This window comes from Diceros bicornis, chromosome 12, assembly GCF_020826845.1.
Source record: "Diceros bicornis minor isolate mBicDic1 chromosome 12, mDicBic1.mat.cur, whole genome shotgun sequence".
Taxonomy (NCBI): Eukaryota; Metazoa; Chordata; class Mammalia; order Perissodactyla; family Rhinocerotidae; genus Diceros; species Diceros bicornis.
Window position 1 is genome coordinate 51,274,223 of NC_080751.1, and position 15,704 is coordinate 51,289,926.

The 15,704-nt window shown below is 36.5% G+C and overlaps 2 protein-coding genes across 7 annotated transcripts in view; one reads left to right on the forward strand and one right to left on the reverse strand.

Annotated features, from left to right (window-relative positions):
* Positions 1-15,704, forward strand: part of MEMO1 (mediator of cell motility 1) — a 142,403-nt gene that overhangs the window by 97,509 nt on the left and 29,190 nt on the right. For all 6 annotated transcript variants that reach the window (XR_009221709.1, XM_058551492.1, XM_058551495.1 and 3 more), the window contains 2 exons: positions 634-746; positions 2,675-2,786. Coding sequence is in view for 5 of the 6 variants with exons in the window: in XM_058551492.1 (XP_058407475.1) it covers positions 634-746; positions 2,675-2,786 (225 nt within the window). In the remaining variant the exon portion in view is untranslated. The remainder of the gene's footprint in view (positions 1-633; positions 747-2,674; positions 2,787-15,704) is intronic.
* On the reverse strand, positions 9,519-12,077 carry LOC131412075 (synaptosomal-associated protein 23-like). The gene is given in 2 exon segments (XM_058551497.1): positions 9,519-11,578; positions 11,581-12,077. Coding segments are annotated over 2 exon segments (630 nt in total). The 5' UTR covers positions 11,759-12,077; the 3' UTR covers positions 9,519-11,126.

The window sequence follows — 15,704 nt, forward strand, 5'->3', positions numbered from 1 at the left end:
ATAATCAGTAAGTGGTATTTCCAGATGTTGAACGTGATTCGTTTAAAGGCCTTCCAACACAAAGACAGAGATAAGGAATTGAACTTAATTAACTGAGGAGCAAATCATTAGTTACGTATATTAGTTTGCTAGTGCTACCATAACAAAATACCACAAACTAGGTGGCTGACACAATAGAAATTTATTTTGTCAGTTCTGAAGGCTGGAAGTCCAAGATCAAGGTGCTGGCAGGTTTGGTTTCTCCTGTGGCCTCTCTCCTTGGCTTGCAGATGGCTGTCCTCTTGATGCCGCTTCAGATGGGGGTACCGTTTCTGTGCATGTGCACCCCTGGTGTCTCTTCCTCTTCTTGTAAGGACACCAGTCATATTGGATTCAGGCTTCATTTTAATTTAATCACCTCTTTAAAGATCTTATCTCCAAATATGGTTACATTCTGAGGTACTAGGGGTAGGACTTCAACATGTGAATTTTAGGGGAACACAGTTTAGCTCGTAACAGTAGGTAATGAAATCAAAGAAGGAAAACAGTACTACGTGTAATTTTTTTTTAAGTTACTTATTTTTTTTTCTTTTTATTTAATAAGGTTTGTGTAGAAGTACAATTGTTCTGTGTTTTTTGTTGTATATCTCCTAGCCGGAGAATTTTCATCCTTGGGCCTTCTCATCATGTGCCCCTCTCTCGATGTGCACTTTCCAGTGTGGATATATATAGGACACCTCTGTATGACCTTCGTATTGACCAAAAGAGTAAGTATATAGAAATCTTGCAGCTTTTAAACAGCTAAAGGTTTTTTTGATAGGGATTATGTTAATTAAAAATTAAAAATATGAATATTATAAGCAATATTTTAATTTAAAAAATAAAATTTATTGTAACTAACGTGCAAAAAATAAAAACAAAGAGAGAAAATATTCCATCTACCTAAAAGATAACTGTGGTTTTTCTGCCAGCCACAAAAATCTGTCAGATCCACTAGTCTCCAGACTGTAGTGGTTTCATTTGTATTCAGGGAAGTACCATGTACTCATTGTACCATGAAATAAGAAATTGGTACCCACATCAACTTGATGAAAGATTCTGGGCATGTTAGTCTACCACTGTGTATATCACTTTCCTCACTGGAAATAGATAGTGGTGATAATGCCTTTATTTCCTCTCAGAAGATTTTTATGGGAAATAATGAGACTGTAGTTGAGAAATTCTGGAAGAAGAGTGCTAAGTAAATCTTATGTGTATTTTATTTTTAAAATGTCTATTATTTTGATTTTTTTTCCCACAGGATTCCAGAAATCACATTTTTTATTTAGTTGTGTCTCATACATTAAATGTGTAAAGTAAAACCTTTTAACTTTATAGTAGTATCTTTGGAGGAGTGAGGGGAGCATAATTTTAAAAATACGGAACAGTGCAGAGAATAGTGCAAACACTGGTGTACTCATCATCCACAATTGACTCAGAATTTTCTTCTCATCTGAAGTCAATTTACAGTCTCAAAAGTAACCACCTTCATGAACTTGGTGTGTGTCCTTCTAGTTCATTAAATTATATTTTAAGTATGTTGGGTGCTTATTGTTTCAAGAAATTTTGCAACAAATTCTTCCTTAAAATGAAAGAAGACATTTGCAAAGGAGATGGTCACCTCTTTTTCTTTATTTTTTGGGCCTAAATTTTCATAATTTGGGGTTTTAAGTATCATAGAATGTTAACAATTTGTTGTAAGAATATATCTTATTAGTGAAGCTGGAGTGTTACTAGCCTTACTCTCTAGAGTGGTTTTAGGGAACACACTTTATTTTTAAAACCTTGTTGGGGCATTCAGAAAATTTTGGTTTTTGATAACCTACCAATGGAGGAATAGAAGATTTTTAATCAGGTATAATTTTGTAGGAAAAAAGTCATAACAATTTGTTTCTTTCTTTGATGCTAAACCCATTTAAGGATGTAGTTATAAAAATGTTGGTTCTGTTCTATGATAAAAGAAAAATATTCTTATATCATCTTTTTTTATATATTAAATTTCATCATTTTCTTGCCATACAATATCCAGTTTTAAGTGTGATTCATCAGATGGGTCTGAATTACTAGATCATTTTAAGATCCTTTATGCATGGTATTGTGGTGAATTTATGTTCTGGTCTATCCCATAAGCTTAATTGTTAATTTTGAGGAAAATAACTTTCATAGTAGGAATTTTCCGTGCTTAGTATGGCAGGTACCTGAGGTGTGAAATAATAATCCCATACATTTTATTAAAAAGCAAAACAAAACTCCAAAACTATATTATTGGCCTCATGAGTAAGAAGACCAGTGGTTTTTTCATATTTCAGGAGGAGTTCTAATCAACTGTCTTCTTGTTAGCATGTGCTGATTAAAGTCAAGGAAAAGCTTAGACCCAGAGGTGACTTGAGATATAATGAAAGGAACTGATGAAAAATTTAAATTACTGTTTTTTATATAACTATGTAACATAGGAAAACGCTGAGTAAGTCATTACATGTGTTATTGTTTTGTCTGGTATGTAAAGCTGGTTTCTTTTTTTAAAATAAAAATGAAGAAAAATATTATGTGGTGCTTCTGTTCCTTGCCAAAGCATGTAGTTTCGTGGTACTGGGGGAGTCTAGGATAAGGCTATACATTAATATGTTTGTTTTACTCTATTTTGAAATCTCTTTAGTTTACGGAGAACTATGGAAGACAGGAATGTTTGAACGCATGTCTCTGCAGACAGATGAAGATGAACACAGTATTGAAATGCATTTGCCTTATACAGCTAAAGCCATGGAAAGGTATATTGATTAATGTAAGAAATGCCAGAGAAATCATAGATAATTAATTTCTTTGGAATTATTTTAACTAGGGTAAGATAATCATTAGGGTAAAGAGATTTAAAAAAATTTTTGGTATTTGAAATGAAGTAAAAGTATGAGATTGGGTTTTCTTAATGTGGATTGAAGTTGGTTTTGAGTAGTTTGCCTATGAAGGCTGACCATATGAACTGACATGGTTGTTTTATTAGGTGGAAATATAAAAAAAACCCACGTGTGTGTGTGTGTATGTGTTTGTGGATATTGGTTTGCATGTTATTTTATTCATTAGACATTTATCTCAGAATAACAATTACATTCTTTTATTGTATAGTGCTATAAGTAAGTAATAATAAAATTTTAGATTTGGAAGTTACATTGGAGGTCATTTATTTTAGGCTTATACAAAGTACATGAATCTCTTTTGTAATATGCTTGACAGATTATTATTTGGTACCTGCTAAATATCTTCCAGTGATAAGGGTACTCACTAGACTATAGGGAGAGGAGGAAGGGACGATATCTGTTTTGTTTTGTTCTTCATTTATACCCCAGTGCCTAGCACAAGACCCATCACATAGTAGTCATTAATTTATTTTGGTAAAATGAAATAATTGTTTTAAGAGCTTTCTTTCTTCTTTTAGGGCAGTATTCAAATTAGAAAGTCTTCCTTTTGTAGATCACATTTCTCTAATTTTTTCAACCATTCCCTTTATTTAGACTTACTATTCCATATACAGTTTGACTAGTTCTGAATATGGTGAGATTATTCTATCTCTAGATCTTGTCACTGCATTCTGTTAGTAAAGTATGTGATGCGTTGTAGGTTCTCAGTAAATATTTGTTGATTAAATGTGTTAATGAGGTCCAAGATTACATTAACATTTTTTATTTGGATATGGTGTACTTACTATTGGTTAATGTACTTGTGGTCAGCTAAAGCCCAAGCCTTTTTCATACTGTTAAGCTGGATTATTTTCTCCTCTTGTACTTTTGTGGTTGATTTCTTTTTAACTGTAAATGTGTATGTCTCCTCAATTACTTCTGTTTAATTTTTTTCTTGTTGATTTTAGTCCATTATTCTAGTCTTTTTGTATCATTTCCACTCTTAATTCTGTTATCAGAGTATAATTTACTTCTCTCAGTCTTACGTTATCGGCACCTGTTCACAATGATACCTTTGAGGAATTACATAAACCTGCAGAAGTTTCCAAAAATCGCTGATATTAAATTATAAGCAGTATAATTTGTTTATAATGTGTTTTTAATATATTCTAATTCTTCAGAAATTGTTAAACCAATATATGCTGTTTATTTCTTGTAATGTTAGCGTAATCAGAACATTCCATTCTTCAACTACATATGATAATAGAAACTTTCATTATTTGCTAAAATGTTTGCGTATTTTGTCATGAGAAAATATATTTTAGACTTAATAAATTTCAATACAACAGAAGCAATAAGCTGCCAACCATATCCTTAGGGAGGTTTTAATAAAATAACATTTTGTTGTTATATTAAAAGTAGAACATGTGCAATGTGGAAAATTTAGGAAAATAGAAACTTAAAATTGCTGTTCATAATTCTCCCTCTATTAAATACAGTCATGCGTCCGTTAACAATGGGGATATGTTCTGAGAAATGTGTCATTGTGTGAACATGATGGAGTGTACTTAGACAAACCTAGAAGGTATAGCTTGCTATACACCTATGCTGTATGGTACTGATCTTATGGGACCGCCATTGTATATGTGGCCCATCGTCAACTGAAATGTCGTTAGGCACTGTGTTTTTGGTGTTAAATATCACTTCCCAAAAAAACCTTTCTTATCTCCCAGATTACGTTAGGATCCCTAATACCGACTCTTAGAAACTACCCAGTACTTTTCCTTTGTAGCCTTTGCTGTACTTGCTACGTGTATCAGTTATCCAGTACTGAGTAAAAAATTGCCCCAAAACTTAGTGGCTTAAAATCACAACTATTTTATTGCTCACAATTTTGGGGTCAGGAGGTAGGCCAAGGAACACGTGGCTCTCTGGTCCACAAGATGTTGACTAAGGTAGCTCGAATGGGGCTAGAGGATCCAAGATGGTCTTAGTGCTGGCTTTTAGTTGAGACACTTCATTTGTTCCCTAGGTGGCCTATTTGTTTGTCAGCCAGGGCTTTTCTGTCTTCTTGGCCTCTCTCTAGAAGGATAGCTTGGATTTCTTTATATGGTGTTTCAGGGTAGCAAGAGAACACAAACAGAAGTTTCTTGGCCTATTAAGGCCCAAGCCTGAAACTACATAGCATCATTTCCACTGCATTCCGGTTTTCAAAGCAGAACACAATGTCAGCCAAGATCTAAGGGAAAGAGAAATAGATCCCACCTCTTGATGGGAGGAGTACCATATGTGTACAAGAATAGGAGGCGTTGTTGGCAGCCATCTTTGCAGATGGACTACCACAGTTCTTCCTGTGATGGACAATTCACATCTCTCCAACATGCAGTACATACTCACCCCTCCTAAGATGCCCAGAAATCTTATCCAGTTATGACCTCATGTTCAAAGTCCATTATCTTATGATTTGCCTTAGGTTGAGATATGGATGAGGCTCGTTGGGTAAAGCTCCTTTTGATTTGGATGCCTGTGAACTAAGAAGACAAGTTACTAATCCCAGTTACTAATCCTCCCCCTGCCCCCACACCAAAACGATCAATATACAATTTTGAGACAGTTAACCACAATAGATACTCCCATTGGAGAGTGAAAGAATGGGAAGCATATAGCAGTCTCTGGTCAAAAGCAATTTTGAAATCTAACCAGAGAACAGAGAGTGTCCTTGATAATGGCTTGGTTCTATCTTCTGGTAGTGGCTTCATAATTATTTTTCTCAGCTCTTGGCTAGGTCGTTTGGGCCCTTGGCTCTACTTGCTGCGTCATTTCTCCTTTGCCTTAAGAAATGGACCTTATTTACACCTGAGTAGCAGTTTCAGTCTGCTTCATGTATGTCACATTTTAAGAGCCTAAAGGTCTCTTTTCATTTGGAACAGTGTTTTTTTTTAGTCCAAACTGATAGAACTCCATTAAACACTTCGTAGGTTTTCCATATATCAGATTATAAGTGCCCTCCATTAGACAGAAGTCACATCCACCATTCTTTCTGAGGCAGGACGCTTTCTATTTTGGATCCCAAGTTAGAGTCCTGTAAGTTTCTTAGAAGCTCTTTTGCCTACCTGACAGAGTATGCAAGCATTGTCTTAAATCTTTCTGAGGTCTTAACAAAGGATCTATGGATGCTTTTTTTTCTTTCTTCTTTTTTTTTTTTTTCCTTTGATGAAGATTGGCTCTAAGCTAACATCTTTTGCTAATCCTCCTCTTTTTGCTTGTGGAAGATTACCTCTGAGCTAGCATCTGTGCCTGTCTTCCTCTATTTCGTACGTGGGACGCTGCCACACATGGCTTGATGAGCGGTGCATAGGTCTGTGCCTGGGATTTGAACCTGCGAACCCGGGGCTGCCGAGGCAGAGCATTTGAACTTAACCACTACACCACTGGGCCGGCCCCTGTGGATGCATTTTTGATTTGATGATTGTGAGCGCATGTTTTATTGGCAGCACTCTGGATATGATCTTTGTCTTCATGCTGTTTCTTTGACAGTCTTTGGCTATCTGTAGAGGCTAGTGATGAGAAACAGTTATTTTCCAATGAAGCAACTCCTGGTTAGAAATATTTCCTTTAAATTTTGCTTGCAATTCTTTTTTTTTTGGCCCTGAGCTAACATATGTGTCCATCTTCCTCTATTTTGTATGTGGGACGCCGCCACAGCGTGGTTTGATGAGCAGCGCATAGGTCCACGCCTGGGATCTGAACCCGCGGACCCTGGCCCGCCAAAGCAGGGTGCGTGAACTTAACCACTATGCTACCAGGCCAGCCCCATCTGCTTGTAGTTCTTTAGCTCATGTTTTTCTTCTTGTACCTTCTCATACTTGGTTATAAAGAAACCATTGTCGTTTTGAATATTTTGCCTGGAAATCTTCTTAGCTAGATCTACAAGTTCACTAGATATATTTTTAAACTTCTGAGTTACTGCAGGTGACAATTATGCTAATTGTTCTGCCAGTATATAATATGGGTCACCCGTCTTCTAGCCTTCTATAGCAGTTTCCTTACTGCTGTTCCAGTTTCCAGTCTCCTTCTTGCCCTTTCAGCTTCTGCTTGCCTCTGTGTCCCAAAAGCCAATATTGTATGTTTTAGGTTTCAATCACAGTAATACCCTTTCCAGGTACCACTTTTTGTCTCAGTTATCTATTGCAGCATGACAAATCACTTCAAAATACCTTTGTTTTTGCTTATGATTCTATGGGCTAGAAATTTGGTCAGAGGTGAGTGGCAACAACTTGTCTCTATTTCATCTTCTGCCAGTTGACTTAGGCTGGAGGCTTCAAGATGCCTTTGTTTCTTTTCTGAGACTGTGGTGTTGGTTGTCTACTGAGGCACCTTAGTTCTCATCTTGGTGCTGTCTCTCCTAGTTGTCACTCATTCTTCAGGGCCTGTCTCTGCACCTGATTGTCCCTCTCCAGCAGGATAGCCTTGGACTATCAAGAAGTACCTGGCAGTTCAGGGTAGCAAGAAAGCAAAAGTAGAAACTTCCAGGCCTGTTAATATCTAGGCTTGGAACTGGCATTGTATCACTTATGCCACAATCTACTCGTCAAAGCAAGTCATAAAGCTAAGTTCAAGGGAAGGGAGAAATAGACTCTACTTTTGATGGGAGGAGTGGCATGAGCATTCAGAGGTGGGGGGAATTTTTGGTGATTGCATTTGCAGACAGCCTACTATAGCACCACTGCAGTTAAGTAGCTTTTTGGGTGATTATGTATGTATAAGTCTGTTTCCTTTCTCTGATAGTTCCCTAATTTGTTCCCTGCCTGAGGGCAGCTGCTCTACTCTGTATCTTCTTTACCCAGTACACAAAGGGATTTCAATAATTAATTGTTGAATGACTTAATAATGACCTCATTTTCAATACTTTTATTAAATATTTTTCCAAAAATGAGGTCAAATGTTCTTTTTTATTAACTGCTTTTCATATCATTAACATATTTCTATGTCATTTTTACACTCCTTTTCATTGGGTATATATAGGACTTTCTAGTATGTGTCTATGTATTACTTTAATCAATTGAACATTTAATTTTTAAACTTTTCCCTCATTTTTTGCTGTTATAAATAATCATTATAGGTTTTTTAAAAAAATTAAAGGTATCATTTATAATTCTATGTGTTATTTTAAACAGATTTAAAAAATTATATTCATTAGAGCTTTTTAAAAAAATGAGTAGTATAAAGGAGAAAACATAAAATGACCCATAATCCCATTGTCTAGTTCACCCTATTGACATTAAAAAAGTACATGTACATGGTTTGAAAGTGTAAACAGCATCAAGAAGTACAAAACAGACAGTGAAAGCCTGCTTCCCCTCAACCGGTGTTTACTGACAATAAAAATTATTATGCATATAATAACATATGTATGCATGTATGCTTGTGTGTATACATATGATTTATACATACACGTTTATTTGTGTAAATTAAAACATGTAAACAAGAGATCATATGTATTCTGATCCTTTTTCCATATATTTAATATCGAAATTCATAATTTTTACTGTTGCATATAATTGCATTTGAGAGTTGTTAGGATATGTAGAAACCATCTATCTTGAAAAAACTAGTTAACTCTTAAAATTAATAACATTGGATCCCAACTCTTCTTTTTCTTTGCATTTTACTCTGTTTAGTTTACCTTCCTCCCTTTACTCCTTTCTCTATATCATCCCCATTCACTGTTTGTTTTCAGTTTAAAATTTTGTACGTTTTTTTTGGTAATTTACATACAGTAAAAGTACTCTTTAGGACATAGAGTTCTGTAAGTATTGACAAATGCAGAGTCGTATATATCCACCACAGTCAAGATATAGAGTGGTTCCTTTGCCCCAATTTCACTGCTTTTTGTTCAGAAGAATGTGCAGAGTAAATAGGATGCTTTAGTAACTTTGAAAGTGTTCAATTGAGAAATACGGCACTGTACAACTATTCACGTTCACTGTAAAAATATCATCATCTTCTTAGCCGTATAATACTTTTTGTTACTGCCAGCATTTTGGAACATTGGACAACTTGAAAGCACAATACAATGTATTTAAATCTGTTTCATCTTCTGCTTTAGGTTCTAGCCAATGGTATAAATTCAGCTTGGTTAGGATTTGATAACTCTTGGAGTACTTAGGCTGTTATAAAGAAAATATTGATTTTGCATAGTTTACCCAGATAGTTAAACCTAAGTCTTCTAATTCTTATGTTTATCCGTAATGATTATATTTTTGAGTTCCCTGAGTGAGAACACTACTGTCAGATGCCCTTGTATGGTATTAAATACTATTAACTAAACAATTTTTCCTGTTCTTAACATCTTGCTTTAGTATGCTATGTTTGTTATAATTGATGCACCAATATTGAATCATTATTATTATTAACTAAAGTTTACAGTTTAGTTAGGGTTCACTCTGTGTTACATAGTTGATGCATTTTGCCAAATGCCTAATGTCATGTACCATACGGAATAGTGTCACTGCCCTAAAAATCTCCTGTTCTCTACCTGTTTATCCCCTCCCCCTGCTCCACCTCCCCCAACCCCTGGCAGTCACTGATCTTTTGCTGTGTCCATAGTCATATAGTTTCTGGAATGTTATATAATTGGAATCATGTAGTATGTAGCCTTCAGGTTGACTTCTTTAACTTAGTAATATACTTTCAAGATTCCTCCGTGTCTTTTTATGGCTTGATAGCTTATTTCTCTTTGTTGTTGAGTGATACTCCATTTTATGGATGTATCATAGTTTATTCATTCACCTATTAAAGGATTATTGATATAGGTGGATTAATATCTACCATATTTGTTACTGTTTTCTATTCATTGCCCTTATTCTTTATTTCCTTTTTATCTTCCCATCTTTTTCTTCCTTCTCTGGTTTTAATTGAGCATTTTATATAATTCCATTTTTTTTCCCTCTCCTAGCATATAAATTATACTTCTTTGTTTTTAACTTCTTTTAGTTGTTGCTCTAAAATTTGCAACATACATTTGCGACTACTGCAAGTGTACTTTCAAATAACACTATACTGCTTCACAGGTAGTGCTAGTACCTTTTAACAGAGTATTCCAGTTTCTCGTTCCTGTCCCTTATCACATTACTGTCATTCATAAGCTATATTTACCAAACACATCATTGCTATTATTATTTTGAACAAATCGTTCTCTGTTAGGTCAGTTAAGAATAAGAAAAATAAAATGAAATAAACTAAAGATGTTATTTTACCTTCATTTATTCCTTCTCTAACTTATAACCTTTTCTAACAGATCTTCTTTATGTAGATCTGAGTTTCTAACCTTTAACATTTTCCTTCTCTCTGAAGGACTTTTTACCAGGTTATAGCTCTGATTTTATTATTTAAAACTTACTATTTTGGGTTAGAAAAGGGATTTCCTTTCTTTCTTTCTTTTTTTTTTTTGAGGTTAATCGGCTTATAATGGGGCCATGATACTACTAATAATATGAAAATAAAAAACCGTTCATTTATATACAGTATTTCTGTATGGTGCAATATGAAATGGGATCATAGAATCAATGTACATATATGAATTATCACCAAGAGTTCATAAATTAAGCTCACTTTAAGAAAACTCATTCTATTCTTTTTTGGAGCAGAGGTTGCAAAGTTGTGATGTATAACAAAAATACTGTGTTTAAAAGCTCCAAAACCAAGTATTAGCCTAAATTGAAAATAACTGCAACTTAAATTAAAAGCTAAACCGAACTAGATCTTTACTGTGGCTATGCAGATTTTTGGTTTGTGGCCTGCAGGTTTTACTGAGGTAATAACCTCTTATCTCTTACTTCTCCTTCTAGCACTTCCCCACCCTTGCCCCCAGCTTCCTTTTTCATGGCTGTCTTTGGCAATGTTTCCAAATCTTGAAAGCAAAAGAACCTGCTAAAGTAAATGAGGAAGATGAAAAACAACACTATGTACATTGTATGAAAACCAATCTAAGAGTATGAACTGAGAAAGAAAATACTAGAAGGAAGGCTGAGCAGCAGTCTACCCTCAAGGGAAAAAGAAAATAAAAAAATAAAGGGGCTGTTACTCCTCGCCCTTCTTCCACATTATCTTCTGATTAGAAGAGTGTGGAACCAAAATTTCAAACTCTGAAAAGGCAATGACTTTGAAGGACAAGCTAGAGAAGTGAATAAATGATAAAAAAGCACAGCAGTAGCTTTAGCTGTCAGTGAGTTTCTTTGCTCTGGCATTGGCGTTGTCAATACGATCCTTGTTGGTGTCAGCCTTTTTTGTGATGTGCTCTGTTTGTTGATTTTGAGCCTCAATCTCGTTGCCCATGTCCAGGGCCATGTTTTTTAGATGTCCTAGTATACTGCCTGCTTGAGTCAGGTTCTCTTCCATTTCTTCTTCTCTGGCATCATTAGTTATACGTTTAATGTATCCGCTGCTGGCTGCTCCTATGGTTGCTTGCTGAGGCTGACCGTTTGTCACGTGGCCTGGCTGCTTAGATAGAACGTTGCTAGGATAGTTGTCTCCACCATCTCCCCATGTTGCCTTATAGGCCTTACTAGACTCAAAGTTCTTTGTCCTGTTAGATGGGCAGACACAAAGGCCACAGCACTTGTTGAGTTCTGTTAAAGTCTTCTCTGCCTCTCTCATGTCTTTATTTGGTCCATGCCTCCTTCTGTGCGGTTTAGTTGTTCCCCTTGTTCATTCAGCATAGTGATAGTCTTGATTCCTGCATCCTGAGACTCAATAGCTAAACCCAGGATTCTCCTTGTATTTTCCAGAGACTCATCAGTAACCTGGTGAGCCCTCAGCTGAATTTCTTCTGATGACAGATTATCCATGATGAATTAAAATTCTTGATAGGCACAGAAACTGAAATGTGGATATTAGTTCTGGAAACTGGAAGTCCTAGATCAAGGTGCCAGCATTGGTCACGTTCTCATGAGGGCCCTCCTTCCTGTTCAAAGCTGGTACTTTCTCACTGAATCCTTACATGGTGGAAGGGGAGGATTTCTTTTCTTTTACCTTTACCACCTCTTCAGGAATACACAAGAGACTCCTTTTCTGGTGTTTCTTTTAATCATGAATTAAGAATAAAGTATTTTGTTTATAGGGAAAATTAAGTAGGCTAGTAAACAAAACTCATTTTAGCCCCAAAAGGTAATTTCCCCCCTTTAAGTTTTATTAGTTAATTTGCATAAAAATTTGGTTGTTTTTAAGATGACATTTACTCTCAAAATTTAAAAATTTTGGTTAACCTGATTTTTTTTTGGTGAGGAAGATTGACCCTGAGCTAACATTCATTGCCATCTTGCTCTTTTTTTTTTGGCTTGAGAGAGATTGTCACTGAGCTAACATCTGTGCCAATCTTCCTCTATTTTGTATGTGGGACCCCACCACCACATGGCTTGATAAGCGGTATGTAGGTCTACGCCCGGGGTCTGAACCCACAAACCCTGAGTCGCTGAAGTGGAGTGTGCAAACTTAAGCCACTGGGCCCACCTGGTTAATCTGAATTTTTCAAATGTTTCAGAGCTACCTAATTGTACTAATCTATGTGCAAGGAATGATGGCAAATATAAAAATAAGCAAACATTGTGTGTTTTCTTAGCATATAGCTTGGGAGGACAGATAAGAAATGTGTATAAATAAATGTAATATAATTCAAAATGTAATAAGTGCAATTGAAGAGTTTATGGGAACAGAAAAAAGGGATGTGGGAGCAAAAAGATAATAGCTGAGTTAGGGGAACACACAGAAGGCTTCATGAAGGAGGTGGCATTTGAGTGGACTTTGAAGATGCCTGTAATTTTCACAGAATGGGGCAGAATGTTTTTGTGGGAAAGAGAGTATTGTAAATACAAAATATATATAGGAGTAGGAAGGCCCAGGGCTTTTTAAAGAACAAAAACTATTTGACTTTAGCTTGTGGGAGTTGCAGAAGGCTTGGCTAGTTATTGAGGTCTGTCTGTAGATGTTTTTTGTTTAGCCCGCGTAGTTAGAAAAAGTGTTTTCATATATACGCATGTTTTTAGTTTGATACTGATCCTACCACTTCCTGTTATACCTTATCCACCTTTTCACACATATATGGTACCAACTGGGACTGGAGGCATTTGAATAGGTGACCTGCAGAGACATAGAGTAAGAGGGGCAAGATTAGAAAGTTGGAACAGTAGGCTGGGACCATATTATGGAGGGTATTGTATTTAAAGATATTTGTATTTTATTTTGTGATTGGCATAGAGCTAGTAAAAGTTCCTCAGCAAAGGAGGGAGATGATTAGAACTTGACTATAAGAATTTACTTCTTGATGATGTGATGATATACTGTTGGAAGAGATTGATAGAAATAGATTAGTAAAGAAATCATGGGGGAGCTGGCCCCGTGGCTTAGCGGTTAAGCACGCGCGCTCTGCTACTGGTGGCCCGGGTTCGGATCCCGGGCACGCACCGATGCACCGCTTCTCCAGCCATGCTGAGGCCGCGTCCCACATACAGCAACTAGAAGGATGTGCAACTATGACATACAACTATCTACTGGGGCTTTGAGGAGAAAAAAAGGAGGAGGATTGGCAATAGATGTTAGCTCAGAGCCGGTCTTGCTCAGCAAAAAGAGGAGGATTAGCATGGATGTTAGCTCAGGGCTGATCCCCTCAAACAAACAAAAAAAAGAAATCATGGGGGCTTTGAACTAAGGTAGTGGTGGGGATGGGGTGGCAGACTGATTATGGGAGACATTTAAAGGTTAGAATGAACAGAACTTGTTACTGTTTCTATGTTGCAGGGAGTAAGAGTATTTTAAGAGAATCCAAAATTTAGTTGCCATTATCAGAGATGGTAAAGCCAGAAATAGGTATAAGTTTAAGAGAACATAGGGCATGGAAACATTGGCTTGTTTTTAACAAAATAGTGGAATTTCTCTATAATTCTGACAGCAAACTTGGCCAATTCATGTTAGGATTGTTTTGCTTCAAATGGTTGAGTTTCCAAAATAGAATTTAGTAGGCTCTTTAGTACCTGAAATATACCTGCCCTTGTAAAACCTTTCTTATCAGTATTCCTACTCGAATGGAAATTTAGAAAGATATAACCTTTGAAATAATTTTGATAATCTCATTAGATTCCCTTAACTGATGAAACAATAGAGCTTTATAATGACATAAATGTTAATTTTAGTTGTCATTGACAGGTAGCTTACCTTCCTCCTTTTCCCTCTCTTCTCCCCCTTCTTTTTTCCCCAGTTCTTTGGCTCTGCTTGATGTTTTCTGGATCTTTTTAGTTTGTTCTTTCTCACAGTGAGTCACAGTATTCTGCATAAAGTCTGTATTTATGTCCGTGTAGTCTGAAGGTGAATTTGATCAAGAGGAAAAGATGAGAGAAATTCTTCCTTATAGGGCTCCCTAAAACTCTGCAGTTATGATTCCTTTATGTCATTTTGCTTTTAACACCTATTTCGAGCGTTCCACAACCAGCCTCACATTTGAAGACTCACTACAAGGACTCATAGTTGTATTCCTGACTATGATTTATTGGAAAAGATATGATACACAGCAGGACTAGCAAGGGAAAAAGACACATCAGGCAGAATCTGGAGAAATCCAGGTGCAGGCTTCCAACATTCTTCCTCCCATAGGGGTGGGTTGAATAGAATGTGCTTCCTCCAGCAGTGTAACACGTGTACAGTGTTTCTGGCCAGGGAAGCCTGCTTTAAGATTCAAAATTCAGGATTTTTATTGGAGGCTGGTCATGTAGGCAGTCTCTGCCCTTGTAGCCACAGCTACTGGAATTCCAGAAGGAAAGCAGGTGTTCTCCAGAATCACATTGTTTATAAACAATCTAGGCAAGCTGGTACAGTGTCCCAAGTGGGTAAAACAGCCTTAATCAACATAAGGAACATTGTAAAAGCCAAGTTCCCAGATGTCAGCCAAGGGCCAGTCTTTACAAGCAGGCCCTTCTAAAGATTGCAGCAACAGACCTGCTATGTTAACTCTCCTGCAAAGTTCCCATTCCTCTTTCCGAGTTCCAGGCTGCCATATTGCCATTCCAAGTTTCTGCATTTTTGACTCACTTAAATGCCATTCTAACCCTTATTATAGCTTAGGTTTGTATTAGATCTTAAGATTATACTTTCCTTTCTGATTGTGGCCTTAAATCAAGGTCTTCAGATATTAGAAATGGTCAGAGAAAGGTAAGATCTGCTTTTCTATAGTTCTATAGTTCTGGTCATCCACTCTTGACCAGAGTGGGATGGCTAATTAGTTATCTTTGGACGTAGAAAGGAGCCTGAGATTTTCTTCCTCTGTCTAACTTAAATGACAGTCATAAGAGCAGTGCCATTTTCAAGTGTGTTCTTATTCTGTGTTCTTTTATACTCATGATTATTTGTGTATTTCTGCATACGTCTTACAGTTAAATCTCTCTTGTTATTTATTGAGATTTTACAGCATACATAGTTTTTCTTTCTATGTTTCTGAGTTTCCCTTTTTCATGAATGTTGATTGCCTTTGAGTATTACCTTTGCATCAGGAAGAGAGCATTTTTTAGAATTACAGAACATGGAGGATCTCTGGAAGAATAAGTAAAAATATTTTTTTGGTTGAAATGGAATAATTTCAGTTTCTATGACCATGAAAGTTCTGCGCGCTCCGCTTTGGTGCCCCGGGTTCACGGGTTCACGGGTTCAGATCCCGGGTGCGCACCTACTCCACTCATTAGCCATGCTGTGGAGGCATTCCGGTACACAATAGAGGAAGATTGGCACAGATGTTAGCTCAGGGCTAATCTT